Source organism: Indicator indicator, chromosome 18 (assembly GCF_027791375.1).
Source record: "Indicator indicator isolate 239-I01 chromosome 18, UM_Iind_1.1, whole genome shotgun sequence".
Classification (NCBI taxonomy): Eukaryota; Metazoa; Chordata; class Aves; order Piciformes; family Indicatoridae; genus Indicator; species Indicator indicator.
The window spans coordinates 10,342,667-10,367,903 of record NC_072027.1 but is presented as its reverse complement, the minus strand read 5'-3'; the positions used below and the strand labels follow the sequence as shown (position 1 = coordinate 10,367,903).

The 25,237-nt window shown below is 37.2% G+C and overlaps 1 protein-coding gene across 1 annotated transcript; it reads right to left on the bottom strand.

The window, feature by feature from the left end:
• Nucleotides 1-1,677: 1,677 nt before the first annotated feature.
• On the bottom strand, nt 1,678-22,570 carry GABRA6 (gamma-aminobutyric acid type A receptor subunit alpha6). The gene is made up of 10 exons (XM_054389390.1): nt 22,533-22,570; nt 22,146-22,264; nt 21,772-21,839; nt 20,286-20,506; nt 20,096-20,178; nt 19,364-19,507; nt 18,769-18,921; nt 14,214-14,473; nt 5,143-5,397; nt 1,678-1,728 (listed from the first exon to the last, which is right to left on the bottom strand). The coding sequence occupies exons 1-10, from the start codon at nt 22,568-22,570 to the stop codon at nt 1,678-1,680; spliced, it is 1,392 nt and encodes a 463-aa protein (XP_054245365.1).
• Between the last annotated feature and the right edge of the window lie 2,667 nt (nt 22,571-25,237).

Below are 25,237 nucleotides of genomic sequence, written 5' to 3'. Positions count from 1 at the left end.
CATATTTTATTTTCTTTTTAAGTAGTACATAAAGGCTGCAAATGGGAAAAATTGACACAACTCTAGTTTCAAACCACAATTAATTCAGTGCACTTACAAATACATCCAAGTGTACCAGCCTGCAGCCAGTCAGGAAAAGGAAATTGCAAACATGTCATCTCTGTGCAAACAATAGTTATTATTGACTCAAATCTACTTAAATTGTCCCCATCTAAGATCTTCAGAGTTTTGTACTTCAGGGAGTACAAAAAGTGATCTCTCATGATCAGTCCAATAGCAAAGGAGATATACTCCTCTTAAAATAGGAGGAGGAAAACAGCTGCAGCTAAATCATCAGATAGTTTAAATTGTTATAGTGCCAATAAAGCAGTTGGCAACTTACTGGAATCAATTAGTTACCCTCTAAATATTTGCTCATAGAGATGAAGACGTTTGCTTAGACAAATCAAAAGACCCTGAATTTCTTGAATCAATGCAGCATTTCATGTTTCTGTTAAAACTAATTTTAATGTACTAAAATTAATTTCAAGTTAGGAGACCTTAATTTTTACTTGGCTGCATGAAAAACTCTGTGCTTTTGACTCTAACCAGTGTCCATCACACCTGCAACAAAGCTGGCTTGGGTTTGAGTTCATTAGGCATACCTTCCCTAAATACATTCTTAAGAAGCATTATTGAGAGAATATACAATTAAATAATAGATGAGTACAAAATATGAGAAAGAAATCCTGTGACTGTGTTGAGAGTGACAAAACACTATTACCTTTAAACTCTGAATCTGGGGATAGTACTTTGCCTCTGGAACAAAGTTCTATGGAATTTGCTACAGGCTGTTCAGTAGAATCACCTGATAAAATGCAGTTTGTTGCCTATCCTAGGGATCCAAACTTGTTTCCAGAAGTTCCCTGAAGCTGGAGGCTTGCATTTAGCTTGATGGTTAGCTGCATCTTTCTGGATATTCAGCTTTAGACCTTGAAAACTCCCTGACATTTCAGTTCTGCATTTCTAGATCCTGGCAAGAAACTGCTCATTATTAGTCTGGTTGGACTTCCATTCCATGGTCACTCTTGACAAAAAAAGTTACACTACATAACTAACCAGCTACAGTACATAAGCAATAGTTTCTATTTCCTTCTTCCTTGTATCTTGTTATTATCTCAAATTAAAAGAGATGAAAATGAAATTAATCAGAATTCATCATTCACCTTTTCTCTGAAAAAGCTATGAAAACATGATGGGATTGAAGCTCCCTTTCACAGGATTTCGTAACATTCCTTTGGGTCATTTTCAAGTCCTGCACACCAGCGCAGCTCCTAACCTTTCAGTGAAACCATGTCAAATTACATCATTCAGAATCCAGCCCATCAAAAAAATATCCTGTTAATTATATCACTGTAAACATTCAACTCTTTAGAACAGAATTAAAACAAATGCACATTCTTTTCTTTGACTATTAGACAAAATAATTCAGCAACTTTTGTAGTAGAAACAATTTAAGAAATCTTACAGTAGTTAGAACCCTGTTCAGTTTGTATCTTTTTCTTTTGTCCAGAGATTCTTTCCAGGTGATGTCCAATATAAATAGTCCCCATTTGGAAGTTGAGTACACCTGCAGATAGACCAACCCTTTAGCTCTAAACAACCTTCAGTGATTTCTTTGAAACCTTGAGTTGTTCCTCAGTTGGGCTGATAGTCATTACGAAGATGCATTGCAGTAGGTTCAAAAAACTAGAAGAAAAACGTAGAGAGAAATTTAAGCTATATGTTGTTAACGACTATGTTAACCAATAAAAACACTCAATGTCTAACTATCTCAGCAGACTTAAAATAGAAGTATATTATAAGGGAGAATCCTCTTAGAATTTGTTGCTCATTACCTGGATCATCAAAGCTCAATTGTGAGTATGTATGGCAATGATTGTTTTCTCCTGACCTCTACTTTTCCAGTGTTTAAACTGAAACATGATATAACAATCAACACTGCAAGCTTTATAAATATTAACATAATGAAGCTAAATACTTTCCCAGATTTAGTCTGGAACTTTTCCTGATTTGTCACATAGCTTTGATCTCCTTTCAAGAACCTCTTTACTGGGCTAATCTAGACAAATTGTACTGTTTGCTACTGTATACAGTTTTTTTGTGAATGGCAGATATTACTGTATACTACATAAGAAAACACACTTATAGAAACATTCCTGTTCCATTTTACATGTATAAAACATGGGGATGTCATATCTTCACATTTTCCATCTAAATTAATTAGAAACTGACCTTAAGTAGTGAGGGAGTAAGTCCTCTTAGCATAACTTTAATGCTTCTTTTTTTTTTTCAAGTTCTAAATGGCACAGTCATATTGCTACAGTTAAGCATCTGTCAGCATTACAGTTTTAAAACCTTTAGAGAGAAAGGGGGGCTTATGGTACAAGTATCAGCATTTTCTGGGATATGAAAACTGACATCTGTTATTTCAACTAGGGATTCTTTCATATACATATTTTCAATTACCTCATTTTTTTCTACTTTTATGTTGTCCTTTAGCTGTAGTAGGGTTTAATAACATGCTGTCTAGTAAAATGCAGGCAGAGAACTGTATTAGCTTCATTTCTATACTTTCACTGATATAACTGTTGTCCTGCAACACTACTGCTGCTCCACAATGCAAACTAGTTCACATTCAAATATCATTTATGTACCAGGTTGCATAAAATGACTGCTACTTAAATGTTTTCCCACTTGTTCCAATTGTGCATGGAACCACGTATTTCAGTATTAAGGCCAGAAGATAACTTTTTTTTCTCATCCACACATTAAAAGCATTCAGTTAAAGCACTTAATTTAAACTTGGATTTTTTTTTTCCATTCAGAAAATGCTGTTATTGTTATTTCAATGAACTAATTTTTTTTCAGTTTTGTTTTTTAAACAAAAGCCAAATGAATTCAACAAAGTAACTCCAAAAAAAACCAGAAAAGCTAATTCCTGAAATATTGCACAAAAATGCACTTTCTAAATGAAATTAAAGTTCCTCATCAAACAATACTCTAACAATATTTAATCTTTTGGGCTTGAGTTAAACTGGCCTCAAAGCACACCTTGCTTTGCTCATCTAACTTTTGTACCTCCTCTGTCTGAACAGAAAGGCTTACATATTTGTAATGTATTTTTTAAATACAATCCTGTTTTTTCTTGAGAGTAACAACTGGTAAAGTGACACAATATACTGATTTAGAAGCCCAGCAATGTATATCACAGTCATGATTAATTACAACTGAGTACACAATCAGGAAAACAGAATTTCTGAAGAAGAGCTTGATCAACATTTTTACACAATTGTTTACATTCTTCATCATTCAAAACATCCCAGCTGTCAGTACTCTTCTGTTTTCTAAATCTTGATGCTAGTTTTCTGTCAATTTTTCAAGACTACTTTTGAATTTGTGGGCATGTTGGTGAGCTTGCAAAAGTGGCATTTTAAAAATATTTATAGTCAGCACTATGTCCTAGACTTTAGAAGTATTTTAAAAGCCTAGTTCTAATATAACAGTTAATATACAAGGCTTGGTGTAAATATTTCATCACTACCAGGGGAAATGGTAACTATGTTCCAAATATTTCTAGATCCAAAATGTGAATGGTTGAATAAAATCACTGGAGTTTATGGCAAGCTACATAAGCTGAGGACCCAGCCTCTAAACAGAAGCTGTAATGATTATGCATGAGCTTTTTTGACGCTTCCCTCCTCTGATTCAGATAAGTAATTTGCACACGTAGTCAGTATTTTAATAGCAGGATCAGTAACTCTGACACAGATGCTAAATTTAGTATTGGGCAAATTTTGAGTGGCCAGGAGTTAGCAGCTGTGACCTCTTGAGAGAGACATCTGCAGGAACATTTGTAAGAGATAGTGCCTCCTATCTTCCTGCCCTCCTGATTTCATATAAACTGCTTGGCAGCACACTCCATCTTTGAGAGACAGCATTTTACAGATCGTACTAGGAGCAAAAATCAGCAAAATTAGAGGCTAGTAGCCTCTGCTTCAGGCAGAGGCAAGACACCACCAATCAGCCGATCAGCATTGTCTTGTTACTTTGAACTGCAACATCTCTTGGCCATCCACGAGATTTCCCTTGGCCTGCTTTACCTCTAATCTAGGAAATAAAGGTACAATCTGCTCACCACTCATACCAAATTGCCAGCCTCTGTTTTTATTGATGTAAGGACTCTGTGCAGTCAGTACTATCTAAATACCATCATTATCTCTCTAGCTGGACTAAATAAAGCTAAATGTACCAATCACTGACTGCAACATACAGTGAGATTCCAAAACTCTATGGCTACGAGACAAATGAATATATTTTTTAGCAAGAAAATGGGACACCATTAGCTGTATTTAGGCAAAAGGGGAAAAATTAGAGAACTAAAGCACTGAAGACTTAAAGTTTAATGACTAATCACTAACTGATTATTCTAGACATGCTCAATTTGCAGGGCACACATCTCTTCTGAACCTCATGGATATCTAATGACATGATCACTCTCTGCTTGATTCAAACAAATATAAGCAAAGAATTTAGCAGCTTTATCTGAGTAAAATAGTTTAGCTGTATGAAGAAACAGGAAAAATTAAGAGTTTAAATTTATATAAATAGGGAATCCAGATTCACAATCTATATACTGCAGCTGGCTATTCTTCACACTATGGGTATAAAGTGGATAACAAACTTTTTGGAGAGACCGTTATCTTATTACTTCACTGAGCAAACCTTCGGAGATATTAAAGTTCTTATCTACTTCACTGTATTGCTTCAACAGATAATTCTACCATTCCTTACTGCAGATAGGAAGATTACAAAATGGAAGATTTAAGATTAGTTTGTTTGAAAGTGGAGTCATATGTTGTCTTACACAAAGTGTTCTGCTCAACACAGCACAGAGATAAGTGTTTACATTTCTCATCTTCAAATGGCCTTTCTGCTGTGTATTGAGTGCCACAACTGCTAGACAACAAAGCTGATTTATTATCAGTAACTTTCCTCAGAAAAGACTGATTAACTGGAATTGCAAGAATAAATGAAAAATTAAATTAACATGGGTCAAGTAAACATATCATCAGTAAGTATTAAAAAAACTCTTCTACTCACTTCCATTGTGTCTTTTGAAAGATAAACAACCCAGTACACCAGGTTGAATCCTGCAAATGCCACTGGAAAGAGGATCCTAGAATACTGGTCTATTTTACTTGTGCCTCCAATAGCAGGTGGTGGGGCTGGTGGAGGAACAGACACTGGTTGACACTGGGATGCAGTATTTGATATTATGCTGGCTTCAGGAGACTGGTCTGTCTGAGATGCTACAGAGTTTACCCGCTTCTTCAGGTTACAGTTGGAGTCAGAATGCTGTACAAGAAAAAAAAAAAAAAGAAAAAAGGGGAGGGGAAAGGGTGATTTTTGCATACAAAGTCTTAAGCTTTGTGATCACTAAGCTTCTCTCCACCTTTTTACTCAACTTTCTAATTTTATTCTGCTTCTCTGCTATAGAACAAGCTAAGAATATCACAAAAATAATGTAAATAGAGAGAAGTATATTTGTGGCCTAAAGCTTTGTTTTAAAAGCATGAAAGAATAGGTGCCTGTAATTTTAGTATGGTAATAAGCAGAAGCTACAACAGAGGAAAAGAAAAAAAAGATGGAATGAAAAAGCACTCAAGTTTTCTGTTTTTAGGGAATAAGAGAAATACCTTAGAATTTAAATAGCAGTGCTAATGTACAATATCTTAGATGAGATTGAGCTTAAAGCTTCATCAGTAAAGAATTGCAAAAATTATTTTAAGATTATTGATGAAAAATCTTGTGCACAAAACTGCACAACATGCCACAATTTTGGGGTTTGAGTAAGTAGCTTTTTAGGTCAACAGAATTAAACAGTTAAATGACTAACAAAGGAGGTTTGAGACAATGTAAATGACCTACGACACAACGACATACCTATCTATTGTAAAATGAAATAGTAACATTTGAATAGTTTTAAGGTAGCAAAATGCTGTTAGACACAAAATCTCCAAAGTCCTTCTTTGGAAGTGATTTAATGACAATCATTCACTTAAGTGTAGCCCTATCAGCATTTTTGGGATTTCTCTTACAGAGTTTCTATGCATGGAAACAAATTTTAGTCAGAGAAATGAGGAGGTTGTTCAAAGGAGAAGCAGCATTTTCTAAAGTACATTGCTCATTCTTGTACTTGGGTCACTTTCTACATAAAAGACTAGGCTAACACATCTGGTATCTCCTGTTACAGAGTTATAACAGGAATTATGCTTTTAGCGGTCCATGTTACTGCCAAGCTATCAGAACAAGATACTGCTCAACGTTCTGCTCATGGATGAATATACTGGTATCCAATTGAAATTAGGGAAAGATGGATTCCTCACAACTGACTTTAGTCTCAGTAAAAGGTGGAGAGAAAAGGAAGGGAAAAAGTTTTTTTTCTGCTTTATCTGTATATATGTTTTACATATTGTACTTTTTGTTCCCCCAAAACTCATCAACACTTCCAATTTGCCACAGCCCTCCTCCTTCCACTTTGCCATCTACACATTACATGGTTCGTGTCATGTTTTGAACAGATATTAAATGGCATTCATAATCTGAGGCTGTGCCTATCTGGAACACAGATGTTTGTTTTTGCATTTTTCAGTAACACAGCAAGCAACAGACAGATTTAAATGGAGGATGGTCTACAGATGTGTTACAGAAACTGAAAGAGGGTTATCCATGTCCACTTGCACTAATCATTATAATAATCCCACTCTATAATCAGACTGACTAACCAAGCCTGGGCTAGTGCTTTCATTCAAGTTGCTATTCCATTTTGCTGGTATGCCCTACTTTGAACTGAATTGCAGAGGTCATAAGGTGGCTTGTTTTTCACTTCACTGCAAGGTAGCTTTTTATCTGCCATGTTCTGATGTATGGTGAATCAAATTCTCTTCTGGATTATTCAAGCATAAATCAGGAGTTACTGTACTGAAGTGATGGAGTTAACAGTAAGCAGAACAGATGTAGCATATGGTCTGTGTATGATATTCAGTACTGAAAATATTTATTATGTAGAAGTAGTAAAATCATTGTGATGATCTGCATAGTATTTGGAAAAGTAATGCTGGTTTTTATTTTATTTGTAATATTTATTAAGTCTTATTCCTATTGAAGGAGAATGGTTCCCATGTGATTTCATCTCAAGTTGGAAACAGGGAGATCTGGAGTGAACACGTATCCTGAGAACCGGGGGAGAATACTAACTAACTTGAACATGCTCCTACTTTGGGGCCAGTTTAGGTTCATTTCTATCAATGAATTGGTATTAATAACTTCTCATTACCTAAAATAGCCTATTCTGATATTCATTAAAGCCACATTTTTTTGTCATGCTCTTCACCTGCTGAGGAGATAATTTAGAGTTGGTTTAATTAAGGAAGTCCCTGAGTAGTTCTTTACACTGCCTTTAACACCCTCACACGCCCATCAAGCAAGTCAGGGTCAGGATTATATTCTTGTATGCTACTTCTTGTATATCACTTCTTGTAAACTACTACCCATGATATGGAATTCAAGGTCCAACTTTATCTCAGGAGTGTAATTAAGATGTTTCTCAGTGTGGTAGCTGACTGTAGATCAGACTTGCAACCCCAGCTGCTGCCACAACTCATATTTTTCATGGGAATTCATTGCTAAACCAAGAGGACAAGACAGTCAGACAAAGTCATACCATTTTTGATTACAGTTGAATCCTGACAAGCAGCTACAATGATCTGTCTACTACATTTAAATTTAACTTTTTCTTTTGACAGAGATTACCTAAAATGGCATCATGAAATTTAACCAAAGCACAGAAAACAGGAATGAATACTCTATTTTGCATTGTTCACAAAGTCATTCCTTCAAACACTAAGGACTGTTTTGCAAGTAGCAAAAGCAACAAGAAGCCTGAGGCTTGGCACACTATGCCATAATGAAATGATGAATTTTGTTAAGTTACTGAATCTTGATTCAGAGGAGTACTCTTGCACTCATGTGGAATATTAATCCCATCAGGCAATTAAACCTGTCACTACATATGACTGCCCAGTGACACAGAACAGATTACAAGATCACTATTTAATGTGAGATTCTACAAAACCAGACTAGGAAAGATTGGAATGCATACAGGCTTCTATTAAGCTTTTGCAGATCAGCTACCTTGTCCCCTAGAAAGTTCTCAAAGCAGTCTCATCTATAAAACCACTACAAAGGTACTGTTGTCTCACAACTCTCATCAACATCACTAGAATTTGGTTATGCTCAGAGTATCTCAGGAGGCTCTCAGTGAATTGTTTGGCTTCCCGATTTTTAAAAATACAGCACTTATAACCTTATAGTAAAGAGAATTCTTTGGGTTTGGGTTTTTTCCCCTGATTTTTATATGGATGCTAACAGTGACGTATGAATGCACTTTGTTCTGTTTTCCAAGAGATTTCTGCAATTCACATTTGTAAAGTTCTCTACTGGTCTGAGTTTGTTTGTACTGCAAATGCATATCCTCACTATCGTTTAGTTTATGACCTAGCAGTAACATGACTATCTTATGTATGCACTTAGATACTGGCTAACTTTAAACAAATAAGTATCTGTATGTCCTTACTTATCTCTCTTTTACTCACTTATGTTTCTTTTTCCTGCAGGCAACGTACTAAAGAGAGGCTCATTAAGCAAAAAATGTATTATTCCTCCTTTTCTTTACATTACTTGACTAAGGATTTTGACCATTGCTGACATTATGAAATACACACACAAACAAAAACAGAAACCAAAACCTCCACAAAACTAGTACTGAAACACAACATCTGTACAAGGCAAAATACTAAATTAAATGCCTAACATTCTTTGTCTGTCTCATTAGTAGATACTTTGAGCAATGTCAGTCATTCTGACTTAGCTCCTAAAGAGAGAGTTAAGCATAGTTTAGCATTTACATTCAACAGTGTGATCTGTAAAAATTGTGCTCAGTTACTCAACAATCCATATGCAGCCACAGGAAAGTTCACATTATGTAAGATCTCCTTTAGGGCATGCACTAAGGCACCTCAATCTTTACAGTCCTGTGTAGCTTGAGTATCCATCTCGTGCCAGAGATTCATTACAACCTATAAATTTGACATTTTGTTGCATATTTCACCTGTGAAATCTAATTTTTAAAATGGGTATGGCAAACATCTATAAACGGTGTTCTGTATAATTAAAAGCTGAATACAGTCATTAATAGTCCTAGCTTTAAGCATCTCTTTAGGAATTCTTAGTTTCCTTTCCTGGAAACATGGGGAAGAACATGCAAATTTAAGTTTTTTTCATGCTTTGCCCTAATAAAAGACTTTACGTTAAATTAGTCACTTGGAACATGGAAAAGCCATGTTCAAATTCTATCTTAACATTCAGAGATTGAAATTCACCTCTCTCAAAATATAGCTTTACCATCAGGTGAAGGTGACTAGGTGAAGAGGCTGTTACCTTCTTACTTCAAGATGGCTTACTTTGCATGGAAAATCGAAAGACCCATTAGAGGCAGAAAACAACTTTGAAAATCATAGCATGCCCACTGCATTAAAGCTACTACCATATAAACCAGGTAAGCACTAAAGACAGCAGAGACTGAAACACTGATCATTCTACTTTCAAAGTGAATATACTGCACTAGAGCCCCATCCTAACATTTAGATGTAGCATATCAGAAGAATCATATAATTAGCACAGAACCTCTGTCAAATGTGTTTGTGTTAAACAGATTTAAATGTTCAAAGTCGTGTACCAGTGTCAGTCCAGAACAATCCCCGTTGTCTACCTTTACTTAGTGAAATTTCTGCAGTATACAGAAACTACTTTGAGTGTCTACATGAGACAGAACCACACAAACAGCACTAGAGGTTAGGTTGTGGGTTTTTCCTATAATTTAACTTTAGTTTGTTTTCACTGCCCTCCTACAATAAAGGTATTGGGATTAGACTTTACTGTTGAACAAAACAAGGTCTAAATCCAATGAATCTAGAATTTTTCTATTTTACTGTACGATATCAGCTAATTCTAAACCTTCCTTACTGCCCTGCATTGGCTTTGCCAATTGGACAAATATTTAACTCAGGTATAACCAAATAATGAGCAGATACTTTCTTTGCTGGGATGACAAAAAAGTCAATGTAATTGAAAACTGTTGTGTGCTTTTTGATAGTCTATTTGATAATTTGCAATTTTGGAGGATCAGGAAGGTCTCCCTAATTCAATTCTAAATGTCATGTTCTTAGTCAAGCCTCAATACATTTATCTGTTTCTTGGATGAACTCACAAAGAGTAGTTGATAATTCAGATGGTAGTGCTCTCCTTTCAGTTACATTAGGATATTCATTAACGACACTCAATATATTCTGACATCATTATAGAAAACTAAATCCTCTATACTGAAGTGGCATATGGCTTGCTCTGCAGTTGGGCAGGGTTGCTAAAGACAACAAGAATCCTTTTCTGCCCAAGCCACGTTGGTTTGGAAACACAGGGACTAGGCTGTCTTTAGGGAGAGCTTCCGCTCTCCCAGCAGTATTTCACTGCTCTGTGCTGTTTTCTGTAAAACAACAGGTCCTTTAGAACATAACTGTAATCAAACTACCACCCTGTAGCAGTCTCTTGCCTTTTACTTGTCATCTCCAACATGGAAAGGGTCTCTTTTGATCCAGGGCATGTACTCCCTGACCATATCACAGAGTATTACTTCAAATGATGCACTCCAGACAGTATCACCAGTTCTCCTTCCCCTGTAACTTCCAGTATTGGGCTATTTCTGGATAAAGAAAGCCATAATGATGAATGTGAATACAGAATGATGTATTTTCTATTGATATAGAAAATACACATATGATATGGATTAAGAAAGCTAAATGCCACAATGTGGAGGGTTTTATATATATATGTGTGTGTATATATATATATATTGTTTCCTTTTACATGCTAGAAAAAGGTTGGCCATCACATGAATAAAACCAGGTTTCTGTCAGGGTCCAGATGACTACTCAGCTTGTTGCCATCATATTTTGGAGTGGAACACCCATAGTTTTGTATTTCACACAGGGATTGCCTGCAGCTGACAAAGAGAGCAAGCCAAATTCTGCCCTCAGTTAACTGAGGTAAATAGAGTGGCTTTCCTGGAACCAGAACACGCATGCTGGGATGTCATCAGTTAACTGAGTACAGTCAGGCCATTCTCTCCCTTACAGAAACCAGTGTAGTCCAATGACTTTAGCAGAGTTTCTCCTAGTTTCATTAGTACAGTAGAGCACAACTTGGTCTTCTGCCATTTTTCTTTTCTCAGAGTACAGGGGGTTTGGCTACAATATAAAAACCCAGGAGAAAAAAGGTTTGTTTGTTTGAATAAAGCAAAATTTAAAATAGAATTAACTAGAAATGAGAGGGAAGAAGGCTTTCAGATCATATTTTGAAGACTTTTGATTTTTTTTTTCAGGAAACATTAATTTGGAATTTAAAAAGAGTTGAATATATTCTGTAAATACTTTTATTTTGATGAGTTTATGCTCTCACTCAAGCAGCAAATATTTCTAACTGGCTGTCTTATAATTCTTTTGAATTTTCCTTTATACTTAAACTGTCTCCCTGGGCTTTTCTTAGGCAAAGCATGAGAATATGATTTATATAAATGCAGAAGCATTTAGATACACTGTTCACTGCTGTTCATCCTATACCTTCATATAGCTAAAATTCTCACAACTTTCATGCACGTGAAAATCACACTAGCTTTACAAGTGGATGAAAGCTAGTTGAAAACAATTTTCTTGAGTAAACAAGAAAATTGTTTTCAACTAGCAGTGTCTCTCCTAGATGTTTATTTAATTCTTAGATGATTACTTTTTGCTTTTTTTTTTCTGAGAAAAACTACTAAGTAAGTATCTAGCAAAGGAGAATGAGAAAAGTTTGTCTTCAGTTTGGCTCTTTGCTTGTTTGTGGATGAAGCTCTTCATAAGGAACTTCTAGTCGTTCAATTTATCTTTTATTGATTGATTCAATAGGAATTTTAGTTTATGCTTGGCATGGTCTGCTATGGTACACAGACCATGTAAATCTCACTCACAAGTACTGGAGGAGCCACAATCACCCAGAGTATGTTCTAGTATACCTGGGCAGAGGGTTATTTTTTAGAACAGTTGTCTTCTAGAGACTGGGGAGGGGAGCAGGGTGAGGGTAGTGGCTCCACAGCATCTGCTGTGAATTCACCTGCAGTAGCATGTGCTGAGTAGGCCAACTTGTTTTCATATCACTTAGCAGGGACTTCCCTATGATCAACTCAAACTTGAATAAGGAACTATGTGCAGGAAATACCAGAGCTATTATTACTCTTCATTGTGTAGCAGCTATCAATATTCTCCTCATGCTACATAAATCCAAGTAATCTCTTTAGTTTGCCATCAAAAAAAAAGTCAACAAAAGAATTAAGTTTTAGTACACTTTAAAGTTCCTTCAGTCTTAACAGTCATTTTATTATTTTACTCCATTGTTGCAATGTTCTGCTCTCAGTCCAGAGTACTTCTCAGTAAAATATGATACTGGCAAGGGGGGTGGGGGAAGTATATCCTAAATATTGGCAAATGCTACTCTCTTTTTCTGTTTTTTGTATGGTTTAAATGTAAAGGTTTACTAGTTAAAATGAATGTAGATACGAACATTGCAAATATTGCTAAAACTAAATGAGCTATTCTGCTTTCACTTCAATGCAGGCTGATACAAACATTTGCTTCCAAACTCCTTTTAAACTTTTTGGACTTTCATTTTTATCTTCTTTATATAGCTGTGGTTTAAAAATTTATATATTTAGTGAAAATAAAATACCTTCATTACATCTTACAATGTGCTCAGATTCTTTCAATATTAATTTTAAGCAGCTGCAATATGGCTTACAAGCATAACTGCTTCCCAGTTAAAGTGAAGAATGTTTGTTGATTAGCTCTAAATTAGGAGCAGTAGCAAGATGCTGTGGTTTCACTACTATATGGAACTCAGCCTGTACCTAAATGTTGCATCTTTAACTATTGTTTACAAGCATATGTTTCAAAACTTCTACATGGTGGGTGAGGTGCTGCCAGAATATTCAGTAGCTCTTAGATTGACTTCCTTATTGAACTACAGGCTCAAAGATTTTGCAAGTTTCTCAAATTGTGGTGGTAGTAAAACTGATTTTAAAATCGGGAGAGCTATAGAGATAAATACATCATTAACATATGTTGTGAGACGGCATATATTATATAGCCTGAGATGTAAAGAATAATATTTACAAGCAATTCTGGCATAATTTTTTGATACTGGGAGGTCTTCCTGTCTTTTGCATATACTCCAATCTATCTTTAATCTTTGTATTTATGTTTTTCACCAAGCTTCCACCAACACAGATTTCTATGAAAGCAACAGATGCCAAGTTTATGTAAAGGCTAATTCCTCTTCTTCCAGATAACCCACTTAATACCAGTGTACTACAGTGATCACATAATCATCTGGCCAATGCATAGAGAGTCATAGAATGGTTGGGTTGGGAAAGACCTTAGAGATCATCTAGTTCCAACCACCCTGCCCTGGGCTGAAACACCTCCCACTAGACCAGTTTGCTTAAAGACCCAGCAAACCTGGCCTTGAACACTTCCAGTGATGTGGCATCCACAACTTCTCCAGGCAACCTGTTCCAGTGCCTCACTACCAGTGAAGAATTTTGTTCTCTAAGTAACCTTAACCCCTTTCAGTTTAAAAACATTACCCCTTGTCCTATAACTACATGTTCATTCCATTGTACAGTGCCTGCAGACTTTCTGAGAGAACCACAGCTGCCTGATTGTATTGCCTACAGTATTGCTCAACAGAATACTTCAACAGAAGTATTATGGGTAACAGAATAATGGCTTTCCTTAAATATCTTACCAAATAAACATCTCTCTAGTAAATGATATCACAAATTTAAATAAACAGTACAAATAAGTGAAGTCTTCATTTTCTGAAGTAAGAACAATGTCTTTGAGAAACAGACATGATCTGGTTACATAATCTCTTTCAGGTTAAGATCACTTTAATATTGTTTTGCATTCACTACTTCAGCTGCCTCTTCCTATATGATGCTTATTATCCGAAAAGCAAGCAATTACCGAGACAATCTCGTCCTCTGCCGGTACAGTTGCTGCTGATAGTGCTGCTGCCAGTGCTGCTGCCCTGGCTGCCTTCCTCATTGCTCTCTGAGTCTGAAGATTGGTAAAGTAGTTGACAGCTGCAAACTCAATAAGTGCAGAGAAGACAAAGGCAAAGCACACAGCTATAAACCAATCCATGGCGGTAGCATAGGACACCTTGGGCAAAGAATGGCGTGCGCTGATGCTTAAAGTGGTCATTGTTAGAACTGTAGTGATTCCTTGAAAAGAAGAGATAGAAAACAGGGGCATTAGAATTTTGCTTCAGCCCTGCTACTCTTAAATTCATATATATTTTTAAAAGGCCAACTTTTTTGGTTTTAGCTGTCATCCTATGTATGAGCTAACCAGCAAGACTCATGAGTATTTGCATTCTTAGTAATTCAAGTACACTGGCTTCAAGATCTAAAGGACCTGAACAAACTTCCTTAATACATTGAGCAGACTGAAAATTAACTACATACTACACATGGTGCAGCTTCTTGGAACTGTGATAACACAAGCTCAAACTATGAAAAATACTTTTGAGGTGTTAATAGGTGGAACATTTGGCAGAAATCTAGATTAACGTACTGTCATTTCCTAACAGCAATCCTCTTTCTCCTGTTGTTGCAGAACCCTCACTGCATCAATCAAATCATGCATTCAAATCAGTGGCAGGCTATCATCTAAATATTTCAACCAATGTCTTTGGTCCTCTGTGCTGTTGTCTTTAATCACTGGATACATTCTTTCAGATTTACTTACAGTATCTTGATTTGAAAGCACCCACAGTTACAAAAATGGAAGGACAGAAAAGCTCCTTCTGTAGAGCTGCTTATCTATTTTTATGTAACAAATCTAGGCATGCAGCTCATAGGCCCCATAGTGCTCTTCAAGTGAATTCATGAATTTATTCTTTCTGGTTTGGAGTGTACAGTATTAATAATGTAGGAAATGTACTTACTTCCCACTGTTGCCTGATACAAGCAAAAAGTGCAAGAACTCATTCATTAACATGTTAAGCCTCTGTGACTCATGTTTGGTTATAATTATGCCTGCTAGAATGTGGAAACTGCAGATATTTAAAGACAGTAAGGGGGAGAATACCCTCTTCTAGTCTCTTCTGAAGTTGGGAAAGGGTAGGTGGGAAAGTAGAAAACGTTATGATGCCACATTGTGATGATGAATCAATGTGCTATGAATGATGCTCAGTGGAAAGGATGCAGTGTCATTGCATATTGCAGCATCAACACAAGGTAACTTGATTATTTTCAGGTTTTTGCAACTCTTTCACATGCTGTAGCTTGCAAACTGTCTAAGGCTAACTGCATCCCAATGTCACTACTTAAGAGGTTTTAATGAAACGCAAATAGGAGACGGTATAAAGGTATGTAGGATCTCTCATTTCTCCCCAAACTGCCAGACTCATTTAATAATGTGAATCCGAGCATGCTGAGATATACGTCACTTTCAAAGTCCAGAATGAACTTCTCAATATGATGTGTGATTAGATTAGAACCTGTCCATGTGCTAGTTTGTAATAAAAAATGATATATTCTGTGTCTGAATAAAAACTTTCTGCAGGAGGAATTTAAACACAGGAATAGGAGTCCCATTCTATTACAGATACAGATAAGACTTCTCTCAATGTGGAGTGAATGTTAATGAAATTCTCTGCAGTGTGGAAAACTACTTTATCAAACTGAATGCCAAATTACTGTTGGTAAACTCTGTAACTGATGATTGTTTATCCTTGTCTTTCCACTCTGAACACTTCTTGGTGAGTTCTGAAGAATCTGTTACATAATGCAATTATTGAACTACCAAATCTCTTTCTATTAAAAATTAAACTAACAAAAGAACTCAAACACCTTTCCCTATCTGAGACTTTATTATAAATAAAATTTAGTGACTAGATATTAATTTAAAATTCCCAGGGTGACCTGCTAGGAAAGGAGAAGCTGAGCTGACTACTACCTTTTTGCAAAATAACAGATGAACTTTTTGCCAGGAATAAAAAAAGATTAGATAAAGGCATATAAAAATGTGAAATAGCCACTGCTGAATCAGTTTCAGAGCATACTTAAAATCAGACCTCCAATAACTATGTTTCTCATTCTAGGAAATTTTTGAAAATGTCATGCTTCATAAAACTTCACACATACATATTCACATATATACAGAGCTATGCACATAGCTCCACATAAAATAAGCAATTTCATGCTAGCAATCTACTGTTCTTTAAAATGACACAATTATAGAAAATGGAAGAGTGCCTCTTCAGGTCTCCCATTTCTCACTTGCACATCTGTAAAGAGCAGGTACTTATGACAATTAATTTATCTTTGCAGAATGTTCAGAGTATTTATTGTAATATTATCTACAAGGGTATCTGACATCCATTTTGGAGGCAAAGAGAGTTGCTAAATGAATTTGCTCTCAGAAGCTGGTTTTGGCATACCATTGTTATCCTATCAATTTCTCTTCTCTAAAACTTAACAATTTGATAGCTAAGAAGAAAAAATGGTACTGTGGAATTCAAGGATTTACAATATAATTTGGAAAGAAGACATTTCCATATTAAACCTTCTCCATTTAAAAACTTTTCTTTCTATTGGGCCTGGAAGTCTTTTTTGTCATAAAGAATTTGCCCTCTTTTCCTTTTATGAAGGTATTCAGAACCCATGGGATTTTGAATTAGTAAGGATTATAAATTCAGACTGTGACTGGGAGAAATAAGAATGGAATGAGGACTGAATTATTCCTTAAAAATGCAAATATCACTAATTTTGCACAATACTGAGAAAGGCACGTATTTTACTATTTTTATAAAATATTTTCTGTTTCTAATACTGTATTTACTCTTCAGTGTGACATCTAAAGAGTTGCTATTCTGGGGTTTGAACTCTATGCAATTATTACTGAATCAGCTGAAGACTTATTCAAACATTATTTCAAGCATACAGAATTGACTTCCATTGCTGTAGAGGATGTAACTGTATATAGTCCACCAATGCAACATAAAGCCAAATCAGGTACATCATACTTGGTGTGCAAATTCCCTATATACATTTTGTGCTTCAATTGCAATAGACATTCTTGGAAAATCTGCTGCCTGGTATTTTAGTATTTTTAAGCACTTACAGAAATCCCAATTGCCAGAAAATAATACTTCTAAGTGCTTAATGATGCCAAACTGCATCTGAACTCCCAATGGGGATTCAAAGAACAGAAGTTTGGATCTTTCTTCAGAGGCACCTGAGGAAGCTGTGTTCACTTAACATTCCTACAAGTTTGCAATGCTTTTATGAATACCATTCCATGCAGGTAGAAAATGCCCATTGACTGAAATAAAATTATACAAATTCTGCAGCCTGCTAACTACAGTTACAGACTCATTTTGAATTATGAGACTTGCATTGTTTATGCTTAGGGAACATAAAGCTGCTTTTTTTTTTTTTACTGAAGTCTCAAAAAGGTAATTTTTTGTATAGAAATACTGGGTTAAGAGAAAATAGGATTACAAAGCATGTATGTATGGGTAGTGGATTAATGATTTTTTTAATGAGTTTTATTGGTTTTGCTTAGTTTTTTATGATAGTTTTTCTAAAGACAGCAATTCAAGTCAGCGCAAATTTACACCTTAACAATGAATGCCTTAACAGTTTCAGAGCCTATCGATATTGAAGTAGGAGGTTTGTGCCAAGTTTAACAGCAGAGCACATACTAAATATTGAAACAAAACTCAAAGCTTTGGGAGCATTAATTCAAACTAGATAGAAAAAAATGCCCCTGCTGTGCAATATAGCTTCTCACACTGCAACTCCAACCTGTACTAGGGACAGGATTCATCTCACCTAACTTGATCCGTCTAACATCCTTTGCTAGTTGCTTAGATTGTCTTTGTACACAAGGGGAAGAGAGCGCTTCAGAGTAAGTGTTAATATACCTTATGTCAGATGAGATTAATTCCATCCCATGTGATTTTTACTTATTTAAAGCTTTCACTAAGATTGGTTTCATAAGAGGATAAATCAATAGAAAAATTCCTCTTTACAAATGGAGACATTGACATTTACTCTGAAACTGTCTCTTCCTGTATACAAAAAAAAAAATGTTACAAACAAACATTCAGAGTAAAGACTGTCGACCCTTACGGGCAGATGGGATATTATTTGGTTTAATTCTAATAATTACTTTTGTCCACCAAAACCTCCTAGCTTTTTTAATCCCCACTGGACTACAGTAGTTGTTTGACACAACAGAGTGAATGAAATGGAAGACAAAAGAACAAAACACAAATACCAGCCACAGTTCTTGCTGGAACAGATTCTTTGTTGATCCAAAACACAACTTGAGACAGGACTACAGTCATGATGCATGGAATGTATGTCTGAATGAGATAGTAGCCTATTTTCCTTTGAAGATGGAAATAGAGCAGCTGAAGTGAATATTCACCTAAAACAAACAACGAAAGGAATGAATGAATAGTGTATGTGATGCCCAGCTGTTCAAAGACCTTAATGCAGCATACCAAAAACTGTTCTGGCTGGAACAGATTCCTTGTTAATCCAGAAAGACACCTGAGAAAGAATGACTGTCATAATGCATGGAGTATATATCTGTATCATGAAGTAGCCCATCTTCCTTTGCAAGTGGAAATAAACTGTCATGATTACATATTCACCTGTTAAGAGACAAGGACGGTACCATTATTTTGGTAACGTATGAGTAAACGTTATTGGCTTAAACCAAACATACTATGTTCAGAGTAAAGCACTTAGAGGCCTCCTAGTGCATAATAAAAAATAAGCTGATTAAAAAAAAAAAAAAGAAAAAAAGGAAAGTGGCCTTACAGAAAGAGAGGAGAACAATATTAATTTTTATGTCTTGCTTTTACTGGGGTGGGGACACAGGGGAAATTCCAATGAATTGCAAAAAAAATTGTATGCTTACAGGGACTGTATTTAACAGCTGACTTTTAAGAGACAATGGTCAGATTCTTTCCAAGTATTTCAATTTTTAAAATGACAAAAGATAATTAAACTAATTCAGTTCTATATGGAAAAAAAAATTATTTTCAAGATGTGTTTTACAATGTTAATAGTTCACACATGGCAACAGCTTACCTGTGTTAGATTTAATTGTTTCACTAGATACAGTTTGTCCTATGAGGTCATACTGGAGGAGACTGGAAGACTCTTGTGGTACTTCTACTGAATGCAAAGGTCCTTTTTTCCATGTATAAATTATTTCACTTTTTGGATAAGCATCTGAATTACACAGGGAAAAATATTGTTATTAATTTATGTAATTGTAAAGCAAAAATAAGTAACACGATCCCTTTTGTGTCTCAAAATACCCTAAAAACATGCATCTTGCTCCAGCAAGCTCCTAACCTCATTAATGACAAAATGCAAAGAAAATAAACAATAAGAGAATGGTTGAGGTGGAGCCTGATAGGTACTATATTTTGTTTATTTGCGGTAAAACACATATTAATTACCACAGATCAGCTAAGTATTTGCAAAACTAGAAGCAATATGGGAAAGGTACCAAAGCTTTTATGTCTTGTTGAAGGACCCACTTTGACTACTAGACATGTAAGAATAATAAATAATAAAATATGCTTCAATCGTCACCCTTCAGTGAATAAATCTAGTTCCATGTGAACAATCTGAGTCTCAGAGAAACTAAGATTCTAGTATATAATAATACAATTACACATTTCAGCTAAGTCACTAAGTAGTGTCCTGGGATCTCACTTGTGATCTGCTCACATATGTGTTTGTGATCTGCTCACATATGTGTAGACCAAATGTATTACTATAAAAAAACCCGAAAGAGACAGAAAAACTTACAGCTTCCAAACTTCAATGGACAAGCATGTCCATCCATAGGGAAGTTCACCAATCGCATAGGACAATCAGCATTAATGGTTAGTCTAGAATACATTATAGTAGATGACAATGAAAAAAAAATGGTATGCAGGTACACCGCTGAAAGAATCAAAGCCAAAGATCAACCAAAAGCAGAAGAGTAGGTTCTCACCTCATTGTGTAAAGAATAGTTCCATTCTGCATAATTCTGAAAAGTTTGTTAGGAGTTGTCATATTATGAGCAATTGATTTTTTTCCATTTCTAAAAAATGTGTCTGGTGTCCAAATCTTACTGACCATTAAATTGTTCAATCTCAAAATTTCAGTTGGCCCACTAAACTTCAACCTCTCATCAGTCCACGTTTGCCGAAAGAAAACATCCATTGTGTATTCCTATGGAAAATAAATAGGTGGTTGACTTACATGTGAGGGCCAGCAGTTCCAGGCTGCTGTATGTATGGTAACTCCATGAAAGAACCTAACACACAAGTCAATGGCATTTCATTTACTGCTTAAACACTTAATCCTATTACCATTAAGTAGCTACTAACAAAAAAAAAAAAAAAAGTCTATGAAAACTTATCATATTTTATTATTAAAGAATAATTAAAAAATAATCAGCAAACAGATAATTTTATATTAATAAGAAAAAAATAATTTTTCTCTCAGAGACAATAATTTACTTCAAAGTGACTGTGGTCTAACAAAATATAAATGTCTAATTTAGTATCTTTTCAAAGTGCAAAAAACAAACTATCAATGTTTAATTGCCAGGCATAAAAAGACATGCTCGGTGCCTCTTCTACAGCTTACATTGGATAGTCACAGAGAGAGTGAGTCACATCACAGTAACATTATGATACCAAGTTAATATTACTCTATGTTATTTTCCTTAAGGATTCTTAGCATTATTCTCAGAAGCCTCTCTATAGAAGTTGCTGAGGAAATGGAGTTAAGCCTTGACCAGAGGCAAACTGTGTAAGAAAGAAAGGTTATGCCTTCTCTTTGACTGATGAACAGAGATGGAAAACAGTTTTATTTGTACCTTGGGGCCCCCGGTTCCTTGCCTGGAAACCAGACTACTGGCTTGGGTGAGCAGGAATTGGAGAAAGTGTACAAGGGCAAAAATAGTGACCAAAGTCAATTTCCAGAATGAGAACAGCAATGTCCTCACTGCCATGGCTTAGTATTTTCCTGGGACTGCTGCTGTAATTAACAATGTTCACCCAAATCTGAAGCTACCTGAATCTGGCGGCACCCAGCAGGACAAGCAGCAGCAGCCTCAGAAATAGCACCCTTCCCCTGCAACTATGAGTTACGTTGTCTTCCAGCATGCAGCCTTCCTGCACACCTGTGTCGGGCCACAAATATTTACAATCCTCTTAAGGAGACTGAAGAGGTATCTTTACTCTCCTATCCAAGCCCTCAACGGGGGCTAGCGTTGCCCTCTTTGCCCAGCCTCGGGCCGGGGCCGCAGGCTGCCCCGGCTGACTCAGCCGGGGAAATAGCTATATGCAGCTCCAGCCAAACTGCTCTGCTGGGCCCTAGAGATTGTCAAGAAGATTAAGCTTCGTAATCTGCTTTAATGACGGTCAACTCAGATGCCACCGTAATGAATCCCAGGAAAGCAGCACAGGGGCGGCAACCGGGGCCCTTACCATCTCCACATCCGACACTGGCCCAAAGCTGGTCACGTAGATATCCGTTTTGACTTCGGTCACGGCGCCTGCGGGACACAAAGACGAGCTGGATGCGGAGCGGGTTCTGGGCTGACAGGACGCGGCTCTCCGCTGCGGGACGCCTCCGAGCTGTGGTGCGAGTGCACCATCAGGGCCGCCCCCCGACGGGCTGGAAGCTGGCGGGACGCGGGTAACTTTCCGCCTCTGCCCCCCGGCTCTTAGGTTTCACCGCCTCAGGACGGGACCCTGCCCCCGCACCCTCTCGGGCAACCGCTAACCAGGAGTCGGCTCGCTCCCGCCCATCCTCCCTCACTGAGCCGTGTGCCGTCAGGCTCTCCCGAGTTTCCTTCTACCTCCAAATCCCGGTCGGAGCCTGTTGTCGTAGCCGTCCAACAGCTTGTCGAGGATCCGAGTGATGTTTTCCGAGTAGAGGTCCGGCCCGTCGCCCTGGTCCCCCAGCGCCTTCTCCATGCTGCCAGGAGAGGCGAGTCCCGCCTCAGCCCTCGAGCCGGAATCGTGCCCCGTCCCCGCGCGTCAGCCCTCGGGCCGAGCTCGTGCCCCGTCACCCCTCCTCGACCCTCTCTCCTAACTGGCGCCGTCCAAGGAGCCGGTCCCGAGGGGACAGCAGAGGAGGAAGAGGGCCCATCCCCTCCTCGTCCGCTCCTCCGGGCAACGGCGGAGCAAGGCGAGGCCTTTGGGGGTCGGTGTAGCTAAGGCCAGGCTGGAGCTAGCACACTCACCTCACAGCGACGCATACCCAGGCGATGAGCAGAGCCATGCCTCAGGTATGTGTGAGGACAGCTCAGGTGCCCTCAGACCCGTCAACTGGAGCAAGTGGCTGTGCTCATCCTTCCCCTCTCGGCCAGGGACTCCGTCGGTTTAGGATATCGGAGAGTCTAGCTGGGTCACCCCCTTCCCCGCGGTCCTCGGCCGCCCTCTGCCCGGGATGGGGAGGTGGGGGGTGTTTGTGGCCGTGTGCGTCCTTTGGATTCGCCACCGCCGTTCAGCCTCATCTGACTGTTCCAGTGGAGGAATTAGGGTTTGAAGGGACGGTGCACGGTCGGAGAGCAGTGACAATAATCGAATAAGGCATTAGGGGAGATTAAAAGGAAGAAATCCACTGCTAGTTTTGGCATGGAATTAGCAGGGACCCGTTAGGAAATCTGGAAAAGCGCTGGCATCTTGCTGATAGAGATTATGTTAGAAATGGCCTCGGCTTTTATTATGTTTATGGTTCACAGAGAGATTATTATGCAGCTTCTACATCATTAGAACTTTGGGGGAAAAAAAAAAGCGGCCAGCCACAAAACCCAACAGTTTCCAGTTTACTGTGTGTTTTGACTTCTCTCAACAGATTTCTCCATGATCAATCCTGCAGAAATGTACAGAGGGCTTGAATACCTAAGCATATTAGTATATGAACATTGAATGGTAAAAGTTGGGTTTGGTTCAGGTTTGGGGATTTTATTTTATTTTTTATTTTTTTATTTTTTTATTTTTTTTAATACTAAGCTGTTTGGATGGTTACATACACAGATTTCACTCGGACTTTAAACCAGAGCATTACTAGGACTTTTGGTAGAATTGGAGCTCTTTACTTTTAAACCACTGGGATTGTATAGCATTACTAATTTTGTCCTGATAAGTACTGACTTGATCATTACTGTTCTCTCCTTCAATAAGTGTATTAATGTAGTCTGTCCTAAAGGAAAATAAGTTCAGTCTGCTCCAGCTTTTTCTGTGACATTTTTGCTTCTTATAAAGCCAATGAATGATGTAGCACCTATGTCACTTAGCTACACTGTAAATAAAGCAATTGGATCAGTTTTCTTTTGTCATGGTAATACAAAGGAACAAATACCCGACATTAGACATTTTGAAGGCCCAGCTTGACAGAGTGCTGGGCCATCTCATTTAAACTATATCCTTCCCCTGAAAGATTGGACTAGATCATCTTTGAGGTCCCTTCTAACATGATATTCTATGAAAATAACTAGCCCACAGCAAATGAATTGCTTTCATAAAATATTTCATAAACCACATTTATGTGTTACCAGCTTCAAAAGAAATATATTTAATTATCAAGCAATAGAAAGTATTTGCCTGAAATGAGCAGAACCATGTATATTTCAGCAGTAAATCTAGATGAAGTCCAGCACTGAAGCTCTGTGCTCAAAATTTGTGTTTGAGAGATTGTAATGCTACGAAACCAAGAAAATACAAGAATGTGATTAAAAGTACAGAATGTCCTCTGTCATTGAGTTCATTTCCTGGTTGTCATGAGCGGTAGCATCATATAATCTGCATAGGTGGGCTGAATGCACACAGCCAGAACACTGTCTTTGCCTTTGAACAGTTGTGAACCCAAGCTCCTGAGAAGCTTTGGTGCCCTATGAATACACCAAAGATATCTCCATGAATTCATCATGAGCTCAATATTTGTTGTTACTTGGAAACATTTATCTGCATTAATTTATTCACAGACAAAAACATCACAGATATGAAAAATCACAGGTTTGTATGTAGATAGAAAAGGAAGACACAGAAAAAGTAAATCAGCAAATCATAACTTTCTGGGGATTATGTTCTTCAATCTGGTCCTGATTTAAAATGTAACAGTTTGAAACTTTACACCATTTTTCAAATATGTTTGATCTTAACTGAGATGTTTGAGGCTTTTGTGTGCATCACTCTTCTCAGAATATTAAAACTTCTTTTAGTGTATAAACACCATTAATAACCATTTTTGCAAATATGCTTACATTAGTCCTAAATATGTAAATACAGTTTAAAGTTTTAAGTTTTTGGATTTGTTTGTTTGTTTGGGCTTTTTTTTCTGGCTCCATTGGATCAGTTTATTCATTGTTAAGAGATTGTTCTCTCATGTATCCTCTTAGAATAATGTCCCTTTCCATTTCTGAATAAAAGAAAAAGAAGTCTTGGCAAAATAGTAGTAGGAGTGTTCTATTTCATTCACAAAATGTGGAAGAGGAGCAACATGTCTTGGCCAATCAGCATTCCCCAGCATAATTGCACAGATCCAATTTGTCTTCTTTAGAAAGGTTTATTTTAGTAGCTTCTTTTAATAAGTATCTCCTAGGTATTAGAAGCCTAGTGCTACATTAGGTCACCAACCACTCCTTATTTACTTCACTTTGTGGTGTTGTAAATTAGACAACAGGTTTTCTGTTAATCTTATAATTTACATCTGCATTTTGTTCAACAGCATCCTGTGCTAAATTAGACTCCTATTGTGGAAAAAAGACAAGCAGTCTATGTCACTCTCTAAGAGCAGACTAGGATGTGAGTCAGAGAAATGGAATATTTGGGTTTTTTCCCCTGGAAACTAGGAGAGTAACACATTTACTTTTTGGACCCACAACACAGCAACTATTCTGGGACATCTGAGATGGTCTTATAAATCTTCTATGAAAGCACAGGGTCT

Coding starts and splice junctions, on each gene's coding strand:
- GABRA6 (XM_054389390.1), bottom strand. CDS start 22,570: ATGGCTCTGCTCATCGCCTGGGTATGCGTCGCTGTGAG. Junction 21,840..22,145: donor GCTCCGACCGGGATTTGGAG/GTAGAAGGAAAC, acceptor TGTGTCCCGCAG/GCGCCGTGACCGAAGTCAAA. Junction 19,508..20,095: donor TCCATTGAAGTTTGGAAGCT/GTAAGTTTTTCT, acceptor TGTGTAATTCAG/ATGCTTATCCAAAAAGTGAA.